The 21868-nt window shown below is 36.3% G+C and overlaps 1 protein-coding gene and 1 long non-coding RNA gene across 5 annotated transcripts in view; both read left to right on the plus strand.

Annotated features, from left to right (window-relative positions):
- The window catches only part of LOC124635102 (low-density lipoprotein receptor-related protein 2), a 208897-nt gene that overhangs the window by 72528 nt on the left and 114501 nt on the right, over nucleotides 1–21868 (plus strand). Inside the window, exon 1 of one of the 4 annotated variants that reach the window (XM_047170892.1) lies at nucleotides 13922–14003. The exons of the other annotated variants lie outside the window; for them this stretch is intronic. Within the exon in view, the coding sequence (XP_047026848.1) occupies nucleotides 13937–14003 (67 nt within the window). The 5' untranslated portion in view covers nucleotides 13922–13936. Of the gene's footprint in view, nucleotides 1–13921; nucleotides 14004–21868 lie in introns of those variants that run through there. 4 annotated transcript variants of the gene reach the window in all.
- On the plus strand, nucleotides 18318–19012 carry LOC124635103. The gene is made up of 3 exons (XR_006984962.1): nucleotides 18318–18643; nucleotides 18732–18800; nucleotides 18994–19012. It is a non-coding gene; the product is annotated as an uncharacterized LOC124635103 (long non-coding RNA).

Genomic DNA, 21868 nt, shown 5'->3' on the forward strand with positions numbered 1-21868 from the left:
AATATTATCAAGGCAAGTTGAAGAAGTGGCCGTGATTCTTGTAGGTTCAAAAAACAAATTGACTAAGTTATAAGATTTAAATAGGTTTACGAGTCTAATACTTAATGGAGAAACCTCTAATATATTTATGTTAAAATCTCCGCATATTATTTTACTTTTATTATTAGATTTCAATTTATTAAACAAGTCTTCTATAACTGACTCGAATATGTTGAAATCACCTGTGGGGGGGCGGTATACGCAAATTATAACATATCGCTCAAGTTCTACACAAGACAACTCGATAGTGCGCTCGACTGAAAGTTTAACCAGATCCTGTCGTTGTTTACATTTTAACTCGTTAGAAACTAATATCAAAGATCCACCTCGTATGGCATTCTTTCTTACAAACGCACTTTGTACAGTATATTTGCTATCGTTTAAAAACAATATTTCGGGTTCTTTTAACCAATGTTCAGTCAAACATAAGACATGAACATTAAAACCTTCCAAAAACAAACTTAACTCTAACTCCTTGCCAGATAAGCCCTGTATGTTTTGATGTACAAGATTCAAAACATTTGACTCACCTGTTGTCGTGCCTAATAGTTTAAACTACTAGGCATATCAATAAGAATGTTAGTAGTATTACTAACAATATCCGGAGGTACATGACAAGTACCTGTGTCAATGTGTATATTATATGCTAAAAGATTAGCAATGTGTCGTCTACAGCTAGGTGGCAAATACATAGAATGTTCAGTTAGTTTAAATCTATTATCAAATTGATTAACATCAAAAACTGAAATAGATTCAAGACGGTTAATTCTATTGTACATTAACATATTTAGGTCAAAAATGTGCCTATTTTGTTCCTCAGTCAAACTGTAAGAGTAAGGTAAGGCACCTATTATGAATTTACATTTATTTATTTTACTTAAATGTATAACAAGACTAATGCATTCTATAATATCTTTTTTTGTAACGTTAAAGCTATCTCCATAAAGTAATATTATAGTAGAATAGGGGATTAGCTTTGTCAATTTAATAGTATTTATTAAGTGGCTAAAACTGGCACCAGGTAAACAATTGTTAATTACATATTGTTGCGAACACTGATTAAATATACTACCTAAACCTTGACCAAATTTGTCTGAAAAGATGTATGTAATACTTTTATTTAAAACTGTAACAGAATCAGAATTATGGGTAACAGCCACTTGAGTCGCCTGTGGTGCCGGGGTAACAGACTGGGGCTCAGGTGTCGGGGAGCAAGTACAACTGCAGGAAAGGTTATTTGTCAATGACTCATACCTCTCTGCATTGCACCTCACTATGTCTGCCAACTCACAGGCCTCCTGCATGCGCACACTCAAGTCCTGTTGTGAAGCTTCATATTTCTGGAAAATATCCCTAAGACACAATTCTTTAACATGAAGCTCCTCCTCTAAGCGCTGTATTTCAGTGTCATGAAATGTAATGTTCTTTTTCCTAAGGAAATTATTTGATTTGTACACTTTCTGTTTCTTTAAAGATTTTCTAATTTTACCTATTATTCTATTTAATTTTAAATATTTTTTTATCTTATTATGAGATGTAAATGTTCAACTTTTAATTAAAGTGTCATTGGTCAAGTCTATTGTTACAACTGGCTCATTACAAGAGGGTCCGGACAAACTACCAACTAACTCATTGAAAAGACTGCAGGTGTTCGCAGACTGTTCACTGGATTTAACAGCTTCCAACTGTGTGATGGTGTTGTGGGCCTTGCTTAGCTCAATTTCCAGTTCTGAGATCCGCCTTAATGCCAGTTCATGTGTGTCATTACATTCTTGAAAATTTGACACAAGTTGACGGAGGTGACTATGTTGATCAAGTATGTCCATATGTTGGATGTGTAATTCTGCCAGTTGGTTCTTAAGGTCAGTGTTCTTGTCTACTATACGTTTGACTTCTACCTCACTATCATCCCTCTCCTGCAACAGCTGATTGCACAGGTTTGTTTTGGATTCAAGTTCCTTAAGCGCAGCCCTCAACTTTCCATCCAAGAGTGCAGCACTGCGGGTCATCATGATGGTAAGTTAACCCAGAGGCACCCTGGAATGTTAGAAGAGACAGCTAAGTGAAGGAAGAAGGAGAAAGTTAAGAAAGTTAAGACTAAGTAACTTGGGAAATAGGGGAAACTATTTATTGAGATAAGTATCTGTTGTACATTATTAAGAATATTTAAATTAATTAAGTTCTGGAAATACCTACAGTTTGAATTATAAGAATAAGAATTTTGGGAAATGTATGTATAATGAAATGTAAGTCAAAGAAAAATTTTAAGATAGAAAATAAAAAATATGTTGAGGGTATAATTTTTTCCTTTGTGATTTGAAAAAATAGTTAACTTTAATTGTAGAATAACAGCCACTTTAGGTAAGCAACTGTGAGATTATAGGCTAAATTATCGTACACTGAGCTGTTATATAGGTTTCTCAGTTACTGTTGCTTCAATCAGCTGTTACTTTTTACTTTACAACAAAGCGGGCTATTATGCTATTGTTTACACCGCTGAAAACTTTTATAATAAAAAATCTGCGTATGGAAGCAGGTATCGGACAAGATTAGACTATACAATAGTGAAAATATTGAATACTCCCCGGGTTTCAATGTTGGTTTCAAATTCATCCGTTGGGATGACAGCCGGTTCCTTTATTGTTGATTTCATGCACAATCTCGCAACGAAATCAGTGGTCTGCAGGTCTGCTAGGTCTGCAGTGCAGGCTTTGTGCAGCACGTATCTAGTTATTTATGCCCTTTCAGCAAGATGCACTTTTAACCCAGTCGCGTATCGAAGTTTTGTGGTCGTGCTTAATATGATATTACAAGGCAGCGAGGCATCTGTGCCACAAGACGCGGAATAAATAATTTTTGCACAGAATTTTCGCGAAAAATATAAGCTGCTGCGAATTTTGCGATTCTTGGAACTGAACATGATTTTGTGAAATATATCGTGTAATATTATAGCTTTATATTATAATCCGTGTTGATATTATTGATGAACGGTTTTGTTCAGATAACGGCGAGGGACAAATAGTGAAGCATTTTTACTTATAATAAACTTAGACGAATATATAATTTAAATACTTCCAAAAGTTTCTCTCAAATAAGATATTATGTAAAGCCTCGAACTAAGTATCTTTTCAACTATTCATATTTATAATTAAAGCCAACTGGTTGCGAATAAGTTTTTGCAATAATGGCGGATGGTCACCGAAGGACATTAACATAGTCCCTTATAAACTGAAGTTTCAGGCAGAATTTAAGACTTTTGACTCCTTGTAGGTACTTGCTTTCTCTTTCTAAAAATATTTTTTTCATACCGGAAAATATTTTATTTTTTATTCTAGAAAATATAATTATTAAAATTATGCTGATTGCTCTGGTCTAGATAAAGCTCTTAAAGTTTTCAGGTTTTCAGGCCACAAAGAAGCCTAGTTTTCATCAAAATCTAGCCGTGACTAGCGCAAACACCCGGATCTGTTTCACAAATTATCATTTGCACTGAATTCTGTGAACGGTTTCATACAATTTAGTTTCAATGCCAATGACAGTACACTTAATAATTTCAAGGTTACTGCAACAAAACAAGTGAAAAGTGAACTGTAACTGTAGGTGAACGTGATGCTGAAAGTAGGCTTTTAGTTAACAGCAATTTGATTTTTATGCTGCAAGTTTATCTACACTAAGATATTGAAGAAGAAAGATTAATTTGCATTTTTTATTGTTTGTTATTGAGAATCTCAAAATTGGAGCGATTTCAAAATATAAGTATGCTGCATCGTCATTGTCTACATTTTCAGCTAGCCTATTGTAAGGTGAAATACTTCTTTCAGATCCTTAAATAATAAGTGTGTTTTAGTGCCATAACAAATGACTTGTGGGGAGTGTTACAACCGGGTTTTATGGAGAACATATGGCTTTAAAATCTCAAACTATATCAAAACCTCTTTTTTCGGTTATTCAATCAGAACACTAAACTTAAAACCAGCTGCTCACCCAAACTTCCCAGAACCTTATACCTTATAACAGTGATGCGCAGCGCACAGATCTCACGATAGCATCTGTGATATGAGCCGGGTTCTGCTGAAAAATGCGATGTTTTACCCGGATAATACTGCAGCCACTGTGTTAGTGCATTAGTGTAATGGAACTGCAGGGCTGGCTATTGTCTGTCGTGGTGCAGGACCTAATCACTGACACGTGCATGATGACTGTATGTGGCTCTGACAAGGTCATAATGTTGATGGGAAGGGTTAAGTGATAAGTGTTAGTCTGGTGAGAGAACTTGAGTGTGTTGCTAAGAGAATTTAACCTAATAAAATACGTATTACTATAGTTCGGCCATTCAGAGAATGCGTTCCTGACACGTCGCGATTGAACTGACGACGTAACTTTGCAATGGCGTTGCAGTTACGATAAAAATATTTTTGCTGGTTGTTTACCGTTTTAACAATTGAGGAGCATTAAAACAACATTATTATATCAATAATCAATGAATGTAGTTACGTCGTCAGTTCAATCGCGACGTGTCAGGAACGCATTCTCTGAATGGCCGAACTATAAAAGTTAGTTACAGTTTGGTTGAGCATTGAAATGTCCTGTAATTGCCCGAATAAGTGGTTCAAGGAGGTCAGACAGGTAGTCGCTTCTTGTAAAACACTGGTAATCAGGAACTAGCAGCCGATCCGAAAATACGCACTTAGTTCAGAAAAGGACTAGGTATATGATGGATAAAAGGACTTATAATTATGTCAGTCTAAATCTCAGTCCCTAATCTCAGTCTAAATTATTTTCTCTAACATATTGTTGTTATCTTTACAATTCATGTGCTTCTTAAGAATAGTTTAAGTGGCTTGTCTTAGCACAGCCCTGATATAAACTATCTCCCGTATGCAGCCACAGTCTTGGATTGCGTTTGTGGAGGATAAAGCTTTTTAAGTGTCGTGTTTCTTGAATTTTTCTGATTTATTTCTAACCAGACCATCATGAGGTGAGTGCTCTACCTGGTTCTTATATTTTGTCTTGGTTTTATATGAAGCAGATGGTTAAGAACATGTACCCATATACAGAGACCTATGTGAGAGTAGTCATTATCATATACAGAGACCTATGTGAGAGTAGTCATTATCTCGTTGAGACTAAACCTAGTTGTTTAAATAGAAGCATTCATTAATAGAGTATCAAAGTAGAGGTTTTTGCGATGTAGTGAAATATTATATCCTCGTACATTGCAAGTAATGACTGCAGTGTGCTACATTAGTCAATCCCATCGCAGAACTTTCGCTATTTTGCTCAAAATACTAGTGTATCGTTGCCAAATATTGGCGAGACTTGCAAGCAATAATTAGTCAATTAAACAAACAGCCCGAAAAATTGTCCAACCGAAATAATTAATGAACCAAATCGTGTTAACACTGCCACGGAATACATAGTTCAGTAGAGAGGTACCACTGTGCAATATGCTTCAATATCGTCATTATGTAGGATAATCATTAGGTTAGAATTACAGACAAAGGGACAGAGTTTCTAACGCATTTAATTTTATCATCATCCATGAAACTCATTCATACTTGTACATGTTAAGTCCATTCTGCCCCCTTTCAATAAAAATGATCTCACGAATATTCATATTCGTGTTTAATTATTTTTTTTTGTATTTGCTTTGAACCACATGTCAGGCAAAACTAGGCCATTGCACGTTAACTGTCAAATCTATTTATTTGATAGTGCATGAATGGTCCACGTGTTGGGACTACTTTCTACTCCGTGTCAGTGGCGCTACGGAACCAATGTTTTATTTATTTATAGTGAAAATGTATTCAATCAGCTTTTCCGTTCGCCTCCACTTTGTACTGTATTGCATTGTCGTATTGTGTTCACTTATATTTAATTGTACTCTGGTTATGAGAGGTGAGGAGACAAATACGGAGAAATAAAGCAGAATAATTTAATTATTAAATTCTGGTTATTTTCAGGTAATAACGCTACTGCGAATACCGAATGAGTTGTAATGAGTAATTCGGAACGTGTTCGTACCGCTCTAATTGAATTGTACAATGAAAAAATTCTAGCCTTGATACTCTGAATAGAATAGTATAAATAACAAATAAAAATTCATTACAGCATTGCGTTTTGCAGCATATTACAACAAACTTAGTTTCAGGTTAATATTATTATAGCACAAATAAATCATAAAGTTAGAATGAATGATATTTGGATATTTTTCTACGGACTACAAATGTCACATAAATCAGAAAAACTAGAATATAAAACATATTATTACGTTTCTTCTCCTAATTAGGTCCGGTATTCTGTATTGCATTTACGGACAATATTTTGCGCATAATCAATTCTATGTAAAAGTTAATCGATACCTCCACTAAGTGCTTCACATTTAATTCCGGACACTGGTGGGTACTTTTGATCGCTCTCACCTGATGACAATCGAATATGACCCGTGCAGCTCAATTGTCCAAATACTTTTCTAGGGCTTACGTTATTTATTTACCGGACATTATTTTAACAAAAGAAATATCTCCAACTTAATATATTTTCATAGTTGTGTTGTTTACAAGGACAGTGTGACAGGATAAAATTTTCCAACTTTTTAATTGATTGATAAAGTACCCTAAAATCACAAATTACCTACCACTCAAACAAACAACGACTTTTTATACCACACGTACACGTATCACGTTATAGATTAGCCGAGTTTCCATCGCAATACAAGTTACTAATCGCGGGAATCCGACCAAAATTCCCGCACGTTAGCCGTGGAATTCCCGGCGTGAGCCAGCCCTACGCAGATACCAGCCAATTATCGGCCGGGCTTTTCATCGTACGACTATCGCGAATTTATTTTGCGCGGAAACGATTGCCGATGCGATTTCGGGCGAATTTTCGGCCAAAAGCGTAATCACCCGCGCGATGACTTGCTATTGTGGACGAGTTTATTATATTGCGCCTACGTTTGTTTTAGTCGGGTGTAATTGGCTGCTAGCTGAGTGTGATCGAGTGGAATCGCGGTCTGATAATACGGATTTGTGCTAACGAAAATCTGGGGAAACAGCTTTTCGATTTACCTCTCCTCTTTATCACAATTTTACGTAGAAATCTTCCGTTTCTTTAAGATTTCAAGTAAAGTTTTCACGAAGTTAATGATTACCTTAACCATTACGTAGTCTCTAGTTAAGTGTGCAAACGAAACAATAATAATAAAGCAACCATCTGTCAGTAAGTTTCGTCATTCAGCTTATTTATGTTCGCAATAACATCTGCGGCGTCTTCATTGGTTCCCTTCACCGACATACGTAGGGTTAAGGGTCATAGCTCGATAGAAAGTCATGCATTATGGATTCTATGGAAGTGAGAGAAAATGATCCGCAATAACATTAAGTTGCATCGTACTTAGACATATCTCTTTGGAGACGAATTCAAGCAATATAAATTACTCGACCCACTTGTCCATGCTAACCTTAAGAGCGTATAATTTAAAGTAAAAGATGTTAAATAAAAACCTTTACAGATGTTGCAAAGCACTGATAGACAGCTTCAAGGCAATATACTCTTTCAACATCCCAATAACCTCAACGAGAGTAAATCACGTACAACCATTTCCAATCATAATCATCCAACTGTCTTCAAATTATACACAGAAAAACCTTTCTCCGTGCAAGATGAACTAACTGCCACACAGATCAGTCATATCACCTCCGACCTATCACGCGACAATACAATAAACGTACACCGTAGATAATATAGAAAATATGCGAAAATACGTAGAACAAACATGGCAATAATGCGTATAATGTTCCATTGTAAAGTAGGTAATGTACAAGCTAACAGCTTCAAGTTAGAGTGCACTAAAGACTGAACAATCGGTCGACAGTTGACCTGATGAATAACATTTTATTTTTTAAGAAAACTTTGATTCCAATCATTCTGATTTCGGATAAATACCTGATCTTTGTAATGTGCGTACTACCATTCATCTTCATACTGATTTATGAGCCCAAACAAACTATCGGGCGACTAAAAGTTAGCAGTGTGCTCCCACTCTTAGTGACTAGAGCTGTCGTAAACTGGCGCAAGTAGTGGGTAGGCTAGGCGGCGCGCGGTGCGTGACGATACAATCACACAAACCGAATTGAGGATGACCCGGAAAGCGGCGCGACACGACTGCAGCGCTCATCAAGTTATAAGTCATTAGTCGACAAGACTTTAAAAATAAAGCTTTTGACATTTTTGTGCGCGGTGTTCAGGAACAAATCAGTTATTGCGACTGTAATAGTTCTACAAAGTAAAAAAAAAAACAAATTCATGATCCCCCTTTTAAATATGCTAGAAAGAGGCTTATACATACATATACTTTAAAACTAATCATGTTTTGTTTCTTACTTGTAACATGCTAATTTTGTATCTAAAGTTAATCATTCCAGACGACACGTAATGATCAATTTCGGTATCAAAGCAGGTCATTCGATAGGTCCATTAAGAGCTCATTGCATGAAATTCGCCGTACCTCGCTGTGCGCTTGCGCCGCGTCTCGTGTCGTATGCGCGCACGCAGCCGTGGGAACACTTTCACTCCGCCACGTGAACTGCGATGAGCTGCTTTTTGTCTGAGTGACCTGCTTTGCAACCTCGCTAGTGTTCCTGGATGCCTTTGTTTTGAAACCAATACCGGTTTTTGTGGTTACTCTGTTTTTGTACCGCGTGAGAGATTTGGAGCATAACTTCACGTAGATATAAAAGCAGAAATCAGAACAGTTTCTTTTAAGGTATTATAAGAGTTTCAACACTATTATGACGACTTCAAATTCGTGACATGTATTTAGCAGCATGACTTTGCAAAACTATCAGCAATAAAATTCGCTAGGTACGCGCAATATGAGCTCTTCAGAAAACTTGCAAAGCGCTCAAAAATATTTGTAAGGAAATAAAAATAGTAGAAATACCGGCTAGACGCCACTCGACTACTTCATATTTGCTTCCTACACTCGTTATAACTGTACAAGCGCTAAAGTATGCAAAAACACCAGTTTTAGACCAAAATCACCTAACTTGCCTACATTAAAGTTTTATGAACGGCCATTCAGATTCCTTGCACTTCAGATACGTGCATTTTAAAACAGCACTTGTAATTTTTTTAAATAACATTCGTGAAATACGAAATACTTTACGAAATAGAGGTATTGTTGTCAACTTCTATTAATTTTGTTGAGCAATTTTTGTGCACGGAGAACTTTACGCAATAGTAAATACTTTTGTAAATAGAAGCCATTTTTTTTGGGGGACTAGACCTAAGTTTCATAATTATATTATCTTTGTCTGAGAAGACGATATATTGCTTATTGTGTGTTGGACAGTTAAAGTAATTAACTTTGCTGTTATAAAAGTATGTAACATCAAATGTGGCTAAAGCAGTTGCAGTCGATGTTTTATAGCCGGGACAGATGGCAGCTTAACGGCTTCCTTACAAGTTAACCTCGTTTTTCAGAACTCATTTCTCATTAATCTTGATAATCAAGAAATATGGCTTTGTGCTGTCACTTAGTAAATATTACTGTAGTAATAGCCTCTAAATCTAGTTATAACATCGTGAAAGATTATCACTAGTACCTCATCAAACAGTAGTGGTTAAGTAAGTAATAAAAATAGTGTCAATATGAAAAGTACGAGTACGTATGCTAATTATTCCGGCTCATCAACAGCATAATCTACAGCCTATCGGCAGTAGACAGGTCGTCCGGCTAGTCGGCCGACCGGTCGGGGAGGTCGACGACCCCAGCTAAATGTCATGAGAAGATCTGCACGTTATAATGGCTACCGATAGTAAACGCTTGTTTATCGACGCTAACCAATCGATTTGGGAATCAATGGGTCTTGATTGGTTATGTAGGTACCGTTCTGATTGGAGAAAAGTTCGAATTTATTCTGCTTATATGCAGACAATGATGAAAGTTCAAAACTATGTATTAACATCTGAAAAGCCCGAAATAAAACCAAAAGTAGGACGAATATTTCAGACGTGGTCTAAATAACATTTTCATTAAATTACGTACATACATTAAAATTATCATAGCTATTATTCTTGCAGATGCATTCTATAAATCTACTTAGTTTTGTACCGTGAAGCGTGGTTCATATTCACTCCAATATTCAAATGCTTCATTAAAAACCTGAATTCAAAATGATGTGCAGATTTTTCCTGAAAAAAAAAAGAGCCGTTTCACTGCAATGCCCGTTTATAAACAGGGAAAAACAAGTATACACGGACAGCAGCTATTTATAAAGTCAGCTAAACGCTCCCCCGACGAGGGAAGAACACCACAAAAAATATATTCTACAGAGAAGATCTACTTCATGTCTAAACAGACTACACAAAGCACCTATTCTTAGATAATATCAAAAAGCTGAAGTTGAAGTCCATATAATGGATCCTGTGGAACAAACACACTGAATTCGACAGTTTAGAGGTAGACGTTAGTTTTTCTCAAGATGATACAAACACTTAAACCCTAGAAGGTTTAGGGGGAGTAAAATCCAAATACAGTCGCCTGATTGTATAGTCGTATAAATTTTACCTCTCAAGTATGGTTCTTTATGCGTGTTCTGCTAAACATTGTGGTCCTTCTGAAGCTTGCGTCCTCCATGGAATATCCACAGGACCCGTAAATCAAAGTTGCGTAGATGTCATAATTTACCGAGCGACGTCACGGCGCAATCCTAAACTTTACGCGTTATCAAACGATGGGAATTTTATGCAAAAAATAATGGTCCACTTTTTGCGAAGTGCGTTTCACTTTGTTTATCTTTATTTTCATAAGATGTTTTTGCCGAGTCACGCCAAAATGTAGGAGATTTTGATGATCCAACATTAAGAGTCAGCAGTTCGGTAAATTGCTCTTGAAGTAGGAATTAAGTGTTAGTGTGTTTACTTTTTGAGTTTCTAAAGGAGTGTATAAAGCGTTTTGCCAAACCGCTACATCCCGCGGCCACTGGCCACAAGTAGGCTGAACGGAACTAAACATTTGGCAACTTGTACTGGTATATTTGGCGCCCGACGTGGGACTTGTTCATTCACTAATATTCCCAAAATAAAGGCTCTCACCGACCGTATCGGCCGGGATCCGCAGCTGCGAACTTGTGTGAACACTATCAGAGAATATAATAGTAGTTCTCAGCTATTTTGTTGGCGCTTCCTGCATTGTTCCGCGATGTTTATTGTGTAGTTTAGTACGAGTTGTTGAATGTTTTACTTTGTTATAGCTTTGATAATCTTTATTGTGTGCAAAACATGAACTAAAACGAATTTATGTGCGATTTGAAGACGAAAAATGTATATAATTTTCTAACTAATGAATGTATTCATCGAGTTGTGTATGAATAGTTAATGAAGCATTATGGATACACCAGTAAGTGAACCCCGCTGACATTGTTTAGCCTTTAATTTATTATGTATGCGATTAATATTACGTAATTAATCTTAGTGCTCAGTCTAGCGATTTAATCTATTACACAAATTGACAATGAATGGAAAATGGATTTACGAAAGCGGAGAGTATTTTCAAATTGCATGATCATAACTTTTCTGTTCGCTAACCGCTTTCCTCGCTCATTACGTGGAAATCATGTTACATTTTCACTCCCTTTGCATTTGCGAAAAGCAATTCAATGGTCCTATTAAGTGGTATTTTCTATAACCGGCGGAGTGGCTGTGACATTTCCATTAAATTTTGTCGACTACCCTTTACATTATCTCTCTCATCGGCCTTTGTGCAGCATTCAATTTTTATTTGTACTTCGCTTAATGACTGACTGCTATTGTTCACCGACGAGAGATGGAGGGAACTTGATGTACGCAATTGACGAATTTCTATCTTCATCCTTGTGGATTATGAAGATTTGTCATATTTCTCAACTTCAACTTAAAAATGTTTCAAGATTTTTCCAAGTCCACTTTCTTAGTTAATTTACTGTAACAATCTGCGATCTCTATAAGTGAAGTGTTCTCAATAAAATTAATAATTTTTAACACGCCATTACTGGCCATATTTTTTCAAGTTCTTTCTAAGATGCAAATGGCGGACGACAAGTAATTACGGCGCGTCATTAAAATGCACCTCATTATTACAACGCCAACTTGATGAATCTATTAATTGCTCAGATTTATTTCTTGTAGAAGTAGTGCGTGCTTATACACTTAATCAGAATATATATGATGAAACAAAGATATTATATGCTCTTTTTTAGCCAGAGATAAACAGATATACTTACATTTTCTTTCGGTTCTTCTTCGTAAGGCAGCTTTTGAAGTTTCATGAAAACTTGCGAAAGTTCTCAATGGAATAAAATGCGTCGACTTTGATTGTTTACAAATACACTTTATATTAGTGATCACTTTAACCTTTTTAATTAAATAAACCTTTGTCAATTTTAATACATTTCCGCAAGCGCCACGCTTGAGCAGTTGTTTTTTGTGCCCTTTTGCAGTGATTGATGATTACTTACAATTAATCGAATGAAAAAAATAAAACACAAGCGTTCATTCAACTCCTTGTTAATGAAATCAGACGTCAGCCGGGTTCCCAGACAACATTAACTTTATGTGAATATGATGATTGAATACCGTTATCACAAATACTTCAAGTATTTACAATAGACCTGCAAAAGTTATGTTTAGCAGAAAGGTTCAATATCGCATAAAAGAAGAACGCCGAAGAACTATTGAAAACTTAATTTCCTCCCATAATAACATGGCATTACAAAATATAAAACAGCACTAACATAAAATTCAACGTAGAATCTGTTGAAAACCGATTAAATTCCTGATTATTTACGTAATTTACGGACAATTTACTTACGGCTACAAACTTAGGTTTGCGCTTAATAAAACGAAGGTTTTAACAGTTTTGTATGAAAAGTGTTAGTTAGAAGGTTGTGGTGACGGTAGCGTCGGGTGTGTAAACCTGCTGATTTGTCATTAAGCGGTGCCAGCCGGTGCCTTGCGCGCGCGCAGTGTGTCTAGCGTCGCCATCTCGCTCGCACCCACGTGACACGACACAACCTTGATCGAGCGTATGAACTTTTTATATGTCTACTTAGTTCTGTAGTTTTGATAGGATACACATTTATTTACGTGAGCTTTTGTATCCAATTACGTCCTTATATTGAATTAGATACTTCAAGAGTTAGCATATTTCAATAAGTATACGTTCGAGATTAGTTTTAGATTGAATGTCAAAAATCTGTTGCTTATAGTGTGGTCTCTTAAGGACCGAGGGTAAGAGCTCTCGAGACGAATCTATTAGAAGTAGTCACGGTCCATCTGTTACAAGCATCGTAAAACCCACGTAACGTTGCTGAAATGTTATTTGTTCTCGGACAGATAAAGGTCACCTGTCAACTACAGCTATTACGATTACGGTATTTATAAGATAATACCTATCTCATAGTATTCCACAGAAAACTGCCTACTTTTTCGTCTTTTTCTCGGGAAATTTGTTAAGGCAGCTCGGAATAAAAATATTTTCAACGTTTACCTGTTGTGTGACGATTATTTTTGCAAAAATAAATTATAGGTGATCCCGTGCGTTTCAGATTATTTGTACAGGAACCATGCTTTCAAAGAAAAATCCAACATTTTACAAAAGAACGTAATGTTCATTAATACGAAAATTTAATAAACCTTAACTTGTTTCAAATTTCTGTCAGCCCAAATGGCAATTAAACTAATGAAAAGTTTTTTGTTTCAGGTACTTTGTGCGAAGTTCTACGCCATGGAGTCAGGGGGTAAAAATGCCCCCATTCCCCCCAAAAGTACAAGTGCGACAATCTGCATGAATAATAATTTTGGAATTATTTAAACCGAGCCCTGTTCGGGAGGATTAACGGAAAGTAGCTTGATAATGACAGATCTACATAAATTTGCATTAAACGATACGATTTCTTTCGCATTATCCCGAGGGAATAAAGGTTAAGACCTCGCCATTATTATTCAGTTATTTATCTTGGAGTCAGTACTGTTGCTATTTACTTTACTGTAGCTATTTATATTGCGTTGAGGATACGATTGCCCACATGTCCAATAATGCTTATTATTAGTTTAGGCTATTTTAGCCAAAACTGTTATGCTACACTTTGGACCGAAAAATATATTGTTATTACGTAGCTTGTAAATAAATATTCATCGCAAAAAAACAAGAATTCGACGAAATATAACATTATTTCACAATAAATAACATGTTTGTCGCAACATCAATAAAGTGTATCCGCGTGAATCATGGACTCATCCAATGTTTATTAATATTTATAACTGATGCACAGGAAACCATTCAAATGGATTTTTCCGACGAAATTAAAACCAGTTATGTCTCTGAACTTTAATAAAATATCCCTCTTGTATTACTCACTAGGATTTTACCAATTTTTAAGGTAAATACTAGCTAATCTTGTATTTGTACCTAGATAATTTGTGTGATAACTGCACCAAAACACTTCGTAATTTACCTATTCGTTTGCATCCTAGTCAGTAGCTCAGGTTAGTATAAAATATTATGTTTACAATATTCCTACTCAAAATCAATACGGTTTTTCATACCATACTTATAAATACATTTAAGGAAATAAGGTGAAACCCTCACTAATCTGTCCACCAAAAGGACACGTGTAACTAAGATCTTACACGAGTTATGTGTTCCTGGAAACATACTTACTTAGAATGCAAATAAGCTTACTATTTCCCAACTTACTTTGCTTTAAATGCTTGAAAATGAGTGCGGTAAAAAGTTGTATCGTTCAAATAAAGTGTGGTGAAGCGCTTGACAGCGCTGCAGGTGTGTAATAGAGTAAATATCGCGAACATGCAGCGTCGAGCGGATCCGCGGATACAGATAAATATTTGATTTGTCCCGCGCACTGCGACGCCGCACAACTCAAATACCTGCTCCCGGGAGACGCAAGCGGTGAGAGCTGAGCGAAATTATAGCACGTTAGTCAAAATTCCTAGACTTTTCTGCGAATTTGGAAAGAATGTTTAAATTATTAGAACATCATGTGTAGAATATAAAATTATATAGGAGACTAGATTTAATTTGCCTCTTGGGATAAACACTTAAAATTACAATATATATCTCAAATGATTTAATTAAGATGATGAGGATACGGATTTCCAAATATGTAGCTATATTCACCGGTAATAATTATACCTACTGAATGGTGTGAACTAGGAAGCTTTGTAATTTCGCTGCTATAAATAAAACTAAGAATTTAACAAATCGCTGCATCTCAGTGCTTCTGCCACACATAAAACTGTTTATGTAGCATGCTAGTAAATCGCCCGTGGCTTGGTCGGTCGGTAAACGAACTAATTATCTAGCTAAGGTCGGGGCCAGTCGCGGTCACCCTTTGAACTAACCGCACCTGCACACGTGTGTTACTCAATTATAACATTTTTCATGTTTTTATATAGCGATTTTCCTGAAGAGTAAATTCTTTGAATGATCAACGGTAACATCTCAACAGTGTTTAGTGGAAGCACGGTCGTTACCCAACAAATATCAACAAATTTTAATTAACACTAATTTTGAATGTTACATTTCGGAGGCAACTAATTAATTAGATTGATTAATTCCTCCGTTTATTGCGGAAAATGTGTTTCAATTTGAGTAATTGAAATTATTTTGATGAACTTATATGTTACGTAGCGAGAGACTTAATTTATGAATCGATGATATAGCTCATTCATTGGTTGGTAGTTGTCCCGCTGTCGCTTATGACTTGGTCTTAGTGCAAACATACTAATTACTGGCTGTCGGTCGGCGGTTGGTCCTTTGAGCCGGAGAGTGGCGACCTTTTCTTGTGGCTAGATTTGTTTTACGCGTTTTTTATGACCCCATCAGAGAGGATTTTGTAACCAACTTTGTAATGAGCGTTAGCGTTTTTAAAAGCGACGAAAGTTCTCTTTGACACTCGTATTGTTATACCCTTTTTCGTGCGAAAATAACGCGTAAAGCTATTGAACATGTCAACTGGACATGATCATAAACTTTCAAAAGCATCTCGTAATATATCAATACGCGACCAACTAACTCCATTATAAAACCTTTAATTGTTCCTATTGTAACAACTATGCAGACTTACGGAACTCTCTAACCCTTGAGTTCCCTCACGTCATGAGCTATCTCAGATAATGAGGTGATGAATAAAAGATACTCGAGTGACGTCACTCGCCATCACGCTGCCGACGGGATGCTGATTGATTTAATTTCCGTTCTCTCGTCTTTTGTGCTTCTTCCCTAATGCTTATAGACAAGCACTGAGATGCTTTTAGTCGAGATATTGCTAACATGAATATGTGATGTCAGAGAAACTGCAACAGTGCATTTTAACCTTGCCTTTATGTAGGTCCTTTGTGTCGAGGATAATAATTTGTAATTTGGTACAAACAGGTCAGAATTGTAAAATCATTTGAGTTTTTTTGACAAAGAAATAGGTATAAAGGTAATCTCAGATATACGAATATGTAAGGTACATAAAGTATCTATCTACATGAGATACTCATCATAATATTCCGTAATTTTAGCCAACCGTAATAATACGAGTTCATCGTAACATTCTCAAATTCTCGTTTTTATCACAAAACATGTACATTACAATAACGAGGGATGTGAATACTGCAGAACGGATAATATTGTAATTTGTACGGCAGGGCTGTACTGGGATTCTATAAAACTCGATCAACAACTCGCATTTCACTTCGATTCGTAATGTCATTTCATACTTTAGGGGAGGTAGGGGAGGGATGGGCACTTTTTCACAATTTATTGCATAAAAAATCAGATTTTACAGATCATTATCAACTTTTATTGCCATTTCTTATATTCGGCTAGATATAATGAAAGAGCTTTCCTAAAAATTACAATCAGTTTCAACATTACGAGATATTTAAACGGTTTTATTTAGCTCACCCCGTTTGTTTTATTATTTATTCTTGGATCAAATTTAGTAATTCAAATTTCACCCTCTTCCTGTCAACCGATTGGTCTGAAATTTTGTATACACCTTTAATTAAATCCAATATGGCTGCCGGCACAAAATGGCACAGCCCCCTCAATATGGGTATCAAATGAAAGGGCTACACAAGTAGAATACTGTCAGCAACCCCAGCAGGGCGCAACAGGGCCAAGGCCTGCCTGCACGTCGATTCTATAAAATTCGAACAACAACTCGCATTTCACTTCGCTATTCACTCTCACTTCGCATTCGATTCAGAACGACCTTGATTTTGCATTCTGTAAACATCACCTAATCACTTGCGAAGTGAAGTGAGCTCGACATCGACCAATGCTGTGCTAGTGACTTCCCCACTCGACAAAATGTCAACCGAGATTAATCAGTTTTTAATTTTATCAGTTTTGACACAGAATTTTAGCTAAATATGATGTTTTAGTTATAATTTGTTATTGTAAGGAATTTGAGGCAGCTTTTAAGTATAAAATAAACAGAAATCTCTAAATTCGTGCTGTGAATATAATCTATGCTTACCCTACGAAAAAAAATACTGACAGCGCCAATACCATTATTAATCTGTGGACAATATTTTCTTCTCTTCTGTCATAGAGGAAAGTAATATATCGGGTATCTTCTGTCTTCATATTGTGTTTAAGCTTGTTTGTTTTTGCCGGTTTTCGCCGTAATTGTGATAAAATCATGAAGTAATTTTATATTTCTTGTTATAAAGTTAAAAATAATATTAATTAAAGAAGTGTTTATTTTATTAATCCAACAATAATTTCAGTCCAAATGACAGGTCGTCTCACCCTTCGTCGGCTCAGGTTGAAACTCTGGTTGAGTTTATGGAGCAAAACCCTGGCCTGGCGAAGGGTTTCGTGAGAACGCAAAATGCCAGAGAGCGAAGTCGAAGCCAGTGGGAGGAATTAGCCGTGCGCTTAAACAGTATAGGTGGCACCATCAAAACCCACAAACAGTGGACCAAGGTTAGCAGTATTTTTTTTTGCAGCAGTATGTTAGAACCACTTCACATTCCTTAAAGCAAACCACTTATGCGATAGCCGATAGTCTTGGTTTCAAGTGTGTTCCTTGAATTCATAAATATTTTATTTTGATTTTATGTAATCTTTTTCAATTTTTGACCAAGAATATTGTGGAAATGGAGACAACTAATTTTCTTTTTAATTTTAAATAAATGTTTGATTGTAGTATTGGACTGACAAAAAAAGCGCCATTAAAAAAAAAGTTGCAGCACGCTCTGCTGCTAGGCGTAGGACTGGTGGTGGGGTGGAGGACGAAATGATGCTAACTGAGGTTGAGGAAAGGATTGTTGCTTTGTGTGGTGGTGAAAGCTTTTCCACAGGAGATGCACATTTAGGCATTCAGCCGTTTCCGGTAAGAAATTCAGAAATGCAATTGGTAAGTAATACTAGAAACACTCTGCAAGGTTTGCTGTCGTTTTTACAGCACCCATTTTTTTGTGGATTAGACCCTTTTTAGTGTTAAGTGAATTTTATATTAAATTTACCTTCCTGTTTCAGGAAAATGATACGCCGTCTCCATCACCCGAAGCACAACCTATATACAATACTAATGATGACAACGTAAGATATTTTTTAATTCATAATTTTATGGAATTCATTATTTTACACTCTTATCTAGCATTTTTTTTTTTATGTTAACTTATTATAGATTAATGTACCACAACAACAGCAGAGTCAGGCACGGCCTACTGAGGAATCAGCAGCTATTGTATTTTATGTAAGCTATTTTGTACTAAATATGTCTGTATATGATGTGTCTAGATTATATTCTATTAGTATCTATAAATATTGAAATTCATTTTATTATTACCAATATAATTGAAATAGTAATTCATCCTTGTAATAACCCTAATAATATTATAATCTTAATTTTATCCCACAAGGAAGATACCATTTTATCCAATTTACAGGATTCCGCCCTGATTGAGGACAGTCCAGCACCTCGAAATTACAGACCACCAGCTAGTGCAATTTCGAGAAAACTGTTTGCTTCCTCATCCAGCTCCATTGTTGGAACTAGCCAAAGCATTTTACGGGTATGTATCTATCTCTGAAATTCTAAGTGCTTTAATATTATTTACTGTGTCACTTGGAATTGTCGATATTTAATTTCAATATTAGGAAGTGGGCCTTTTTAAGATTGTTTCTGTTGTTTCAGAATAACCAGTTAGACAACACTCCTCCTCCAAATCCTCATGTTTATCATCCCAGCCTGTCCCCTCCAACTGTAACACTTTCCCATACGCCCACACCTTCACCTTCACGCCGTGGTTCCACCCCAGTAGCCTCCCCAGTCATTCCAAGAACTGCGGCTTCATCATGTAGGTAAAAAATACATTTAAACAGCATTCTCTACCATTAGATCGAGAATTTTAAAATGTAAATATTTATCTTTTTAGTTTCACGTCACACAGCTTCAGTGGCTTCACCTTCTCGGCGCTCTAGGACAGTTCGTGGTAGTCGAGGTGGTTCTGTGTGTAAGTACAAACTAAAAATAACCATCAAAACAATTTTTGAGACAAATCACAACGAAAGGCAGCTATTTATTTAAGAGTTTTTATTAACGCATGTAGTAATAGGTGTTCTCTTTTCAGCACGTCACACGTCTTCAGTTGCTGCTCTTCCACCATCACAACGGCGAACGGAATTCTCCTCCATGACTGAGAGATTCCTGAGGTTGGAAGAACAGCAGCTGGAGATACAAAGATTGAATACGCAGATCATGCAGTCCTTTCTGGAGAGGAGTGCAGAGAGGGACAGAATTTTTGCTGAAGCTGTAGCTGCAGTCGGTCAAGGGCTGCAAGCATTGGCAGAGGCCGTCAACAGAGATAGGAATTCTCCTCCATGACTGAGAGATTCCTGAGGTTGGAAGAACAGCAGCTGGAGATACAAAGATTGAATACGCAGATCATGCAGTCCTTTCTGGAGAGGAGTGCAGAGAGGGACAGAATTTTTAGATTAAAGTTGTCTCAAAAGGGATTCAGCGTTTGGCTTCGGCCTAAACTAAACTTCGAGGTCCTAAACTAGGTAAATTGTTATAGGTGGTTGAACAATAAATAAGCTAATTTACATAAGTTTATTTTTTTATTTTTTTCAATCAAAACAAAATAAACATCAGCTAAGATTATTGAAAGAATATTGAAAATTGGTCCAGTAGTTTTTGAGTTTATCCATTACAACCAAACAAACAAAGTTTTCCTCTTTATAATATTAGTATAGATACATATTGTCACACCCAGACCACGGCCAACAAGCATGCTCATCACACAAATGTCGACCGAACCGGGAATCGAACCCAAGACCTCTGGTTCAGCAATCCGGCATAGTTAATTGTGGCTGACTTAGTAATTTAGAAGCCAACATACATTTTTGGGCCGAATAATGATAATAAAAAGAAGTCTATTTAATTAGCACCCATTAATTATGACGTGAACGCCAAAGCCCATTCACGAAGTTTCGCCTTCGTAATTGACCTAAAGCTAAATCGGCGTTGGATGGTAAATCTCTAGTTTGCCTCCTTGTTGCTTCAGCAATTATTTCAAGCTCTTCTACTCTTTCTTCCTCGGAAATAGAGATTGCCGGAATTCCCGCGCGATTGCACATGTTGTGCAAAACACAACATGCAATTACTATTTTTGCAACTACATCTGGATGGTAGTCGAGTACTCTGTATACTAATAAGCACCTAAATCGTCCTTTTAGGAGGCCTATTGTTCTCTCAACTGAGTTGCGAGCAGTTGAATGACGCTTATTGTAATAAGCTTCAGGGGAATTCTCTTCAGCGCCACTAATTGGCGTCATGAGGTAGGCACGCTGAGCATATCCTGAATCACCTGAAAAAAAAATAACTATGTAGTTTTTATACTTAGTAATTAGGCTTATATTCTGAAGCAGGGTCAGGAAAGGATCTACTTACCGAGCAAAACTACTTCTTCACCAGCATTTGTTAATGCCTCTAAATGGTCTTTGATAGCACTATAATTAAAAATGAAGCTATCGTGAGTAGCTCCTCCATATGTGGGATCCACGTGTAAAATATTTAAATCTGCATCTGTTATCTGAAAAAGAAATAAATTACAATGACTCTATTATACCTAATTATAATTGATTACAACATTGAAATCCATTTTACCAATTGCACATTTCTTGCATGGTAGCCTTTGCGGCAGTAAAACCGTTCTTCGTTCTCTGCTGGTCTCTTCATTGCCACCAGAGTGCCATCAATACAGCCTATGGTGGCTGGAAACCCAAACCTTTTGTAGAACCTGTAATTTACAATAATCACTAACATGATCAACTGTAAAAATAAAAGGGTCAGTTTAATTATAATAATATTAAAATTATATTATATCTAGGTACTAACCTTTCTTTTAAAATTTGCCTTTCTTGCTGATTTTGAGGAAACCTTATATATTTTTTTACTACGGCCGGATTGTTCAGAGCTTCCACTACTTCATTTATGCAACGAGATGCAGACGGTTGCGATAAATAAGTTCTGATGCCCTCTTTAATAACCTTCTGGTAACTGCCACTAGCCAAGAATGATAAAGTACATAGTATCTGTGAAACAATAAATCAATAAAAAATGTAATACCTACTTTATCTGGATTTAGTGAAAACAAAATTGAGACCAATTTGGTTATTTTCATGCTTAAGAGAATACCAATATTATAACTGAAGTACAGAGGCTTTTGAAAACATATCAGCTGGCGGGGAAACCACATAAAGGGAATACTCCTTATTAAGAACTAAGTGTTTTTCTTATTATTGTGTGCTTGATTACAA

This window comes from Helicoverpa zea, chromosome 12, assembly GCF_022581195.2.
Source record: "Helicoverpa zea isolate HzStark_Cry1AcR chromosome 12, ilHelZeax1.1, whole genome shotgun sequence".
NCBI classification, from domain to species: Eukaryota; Metazoa; Arthropoda; class Insecta; order Lepidoptera; family Noctuidae; genus Helicoverpa; species Helicoverpa zea.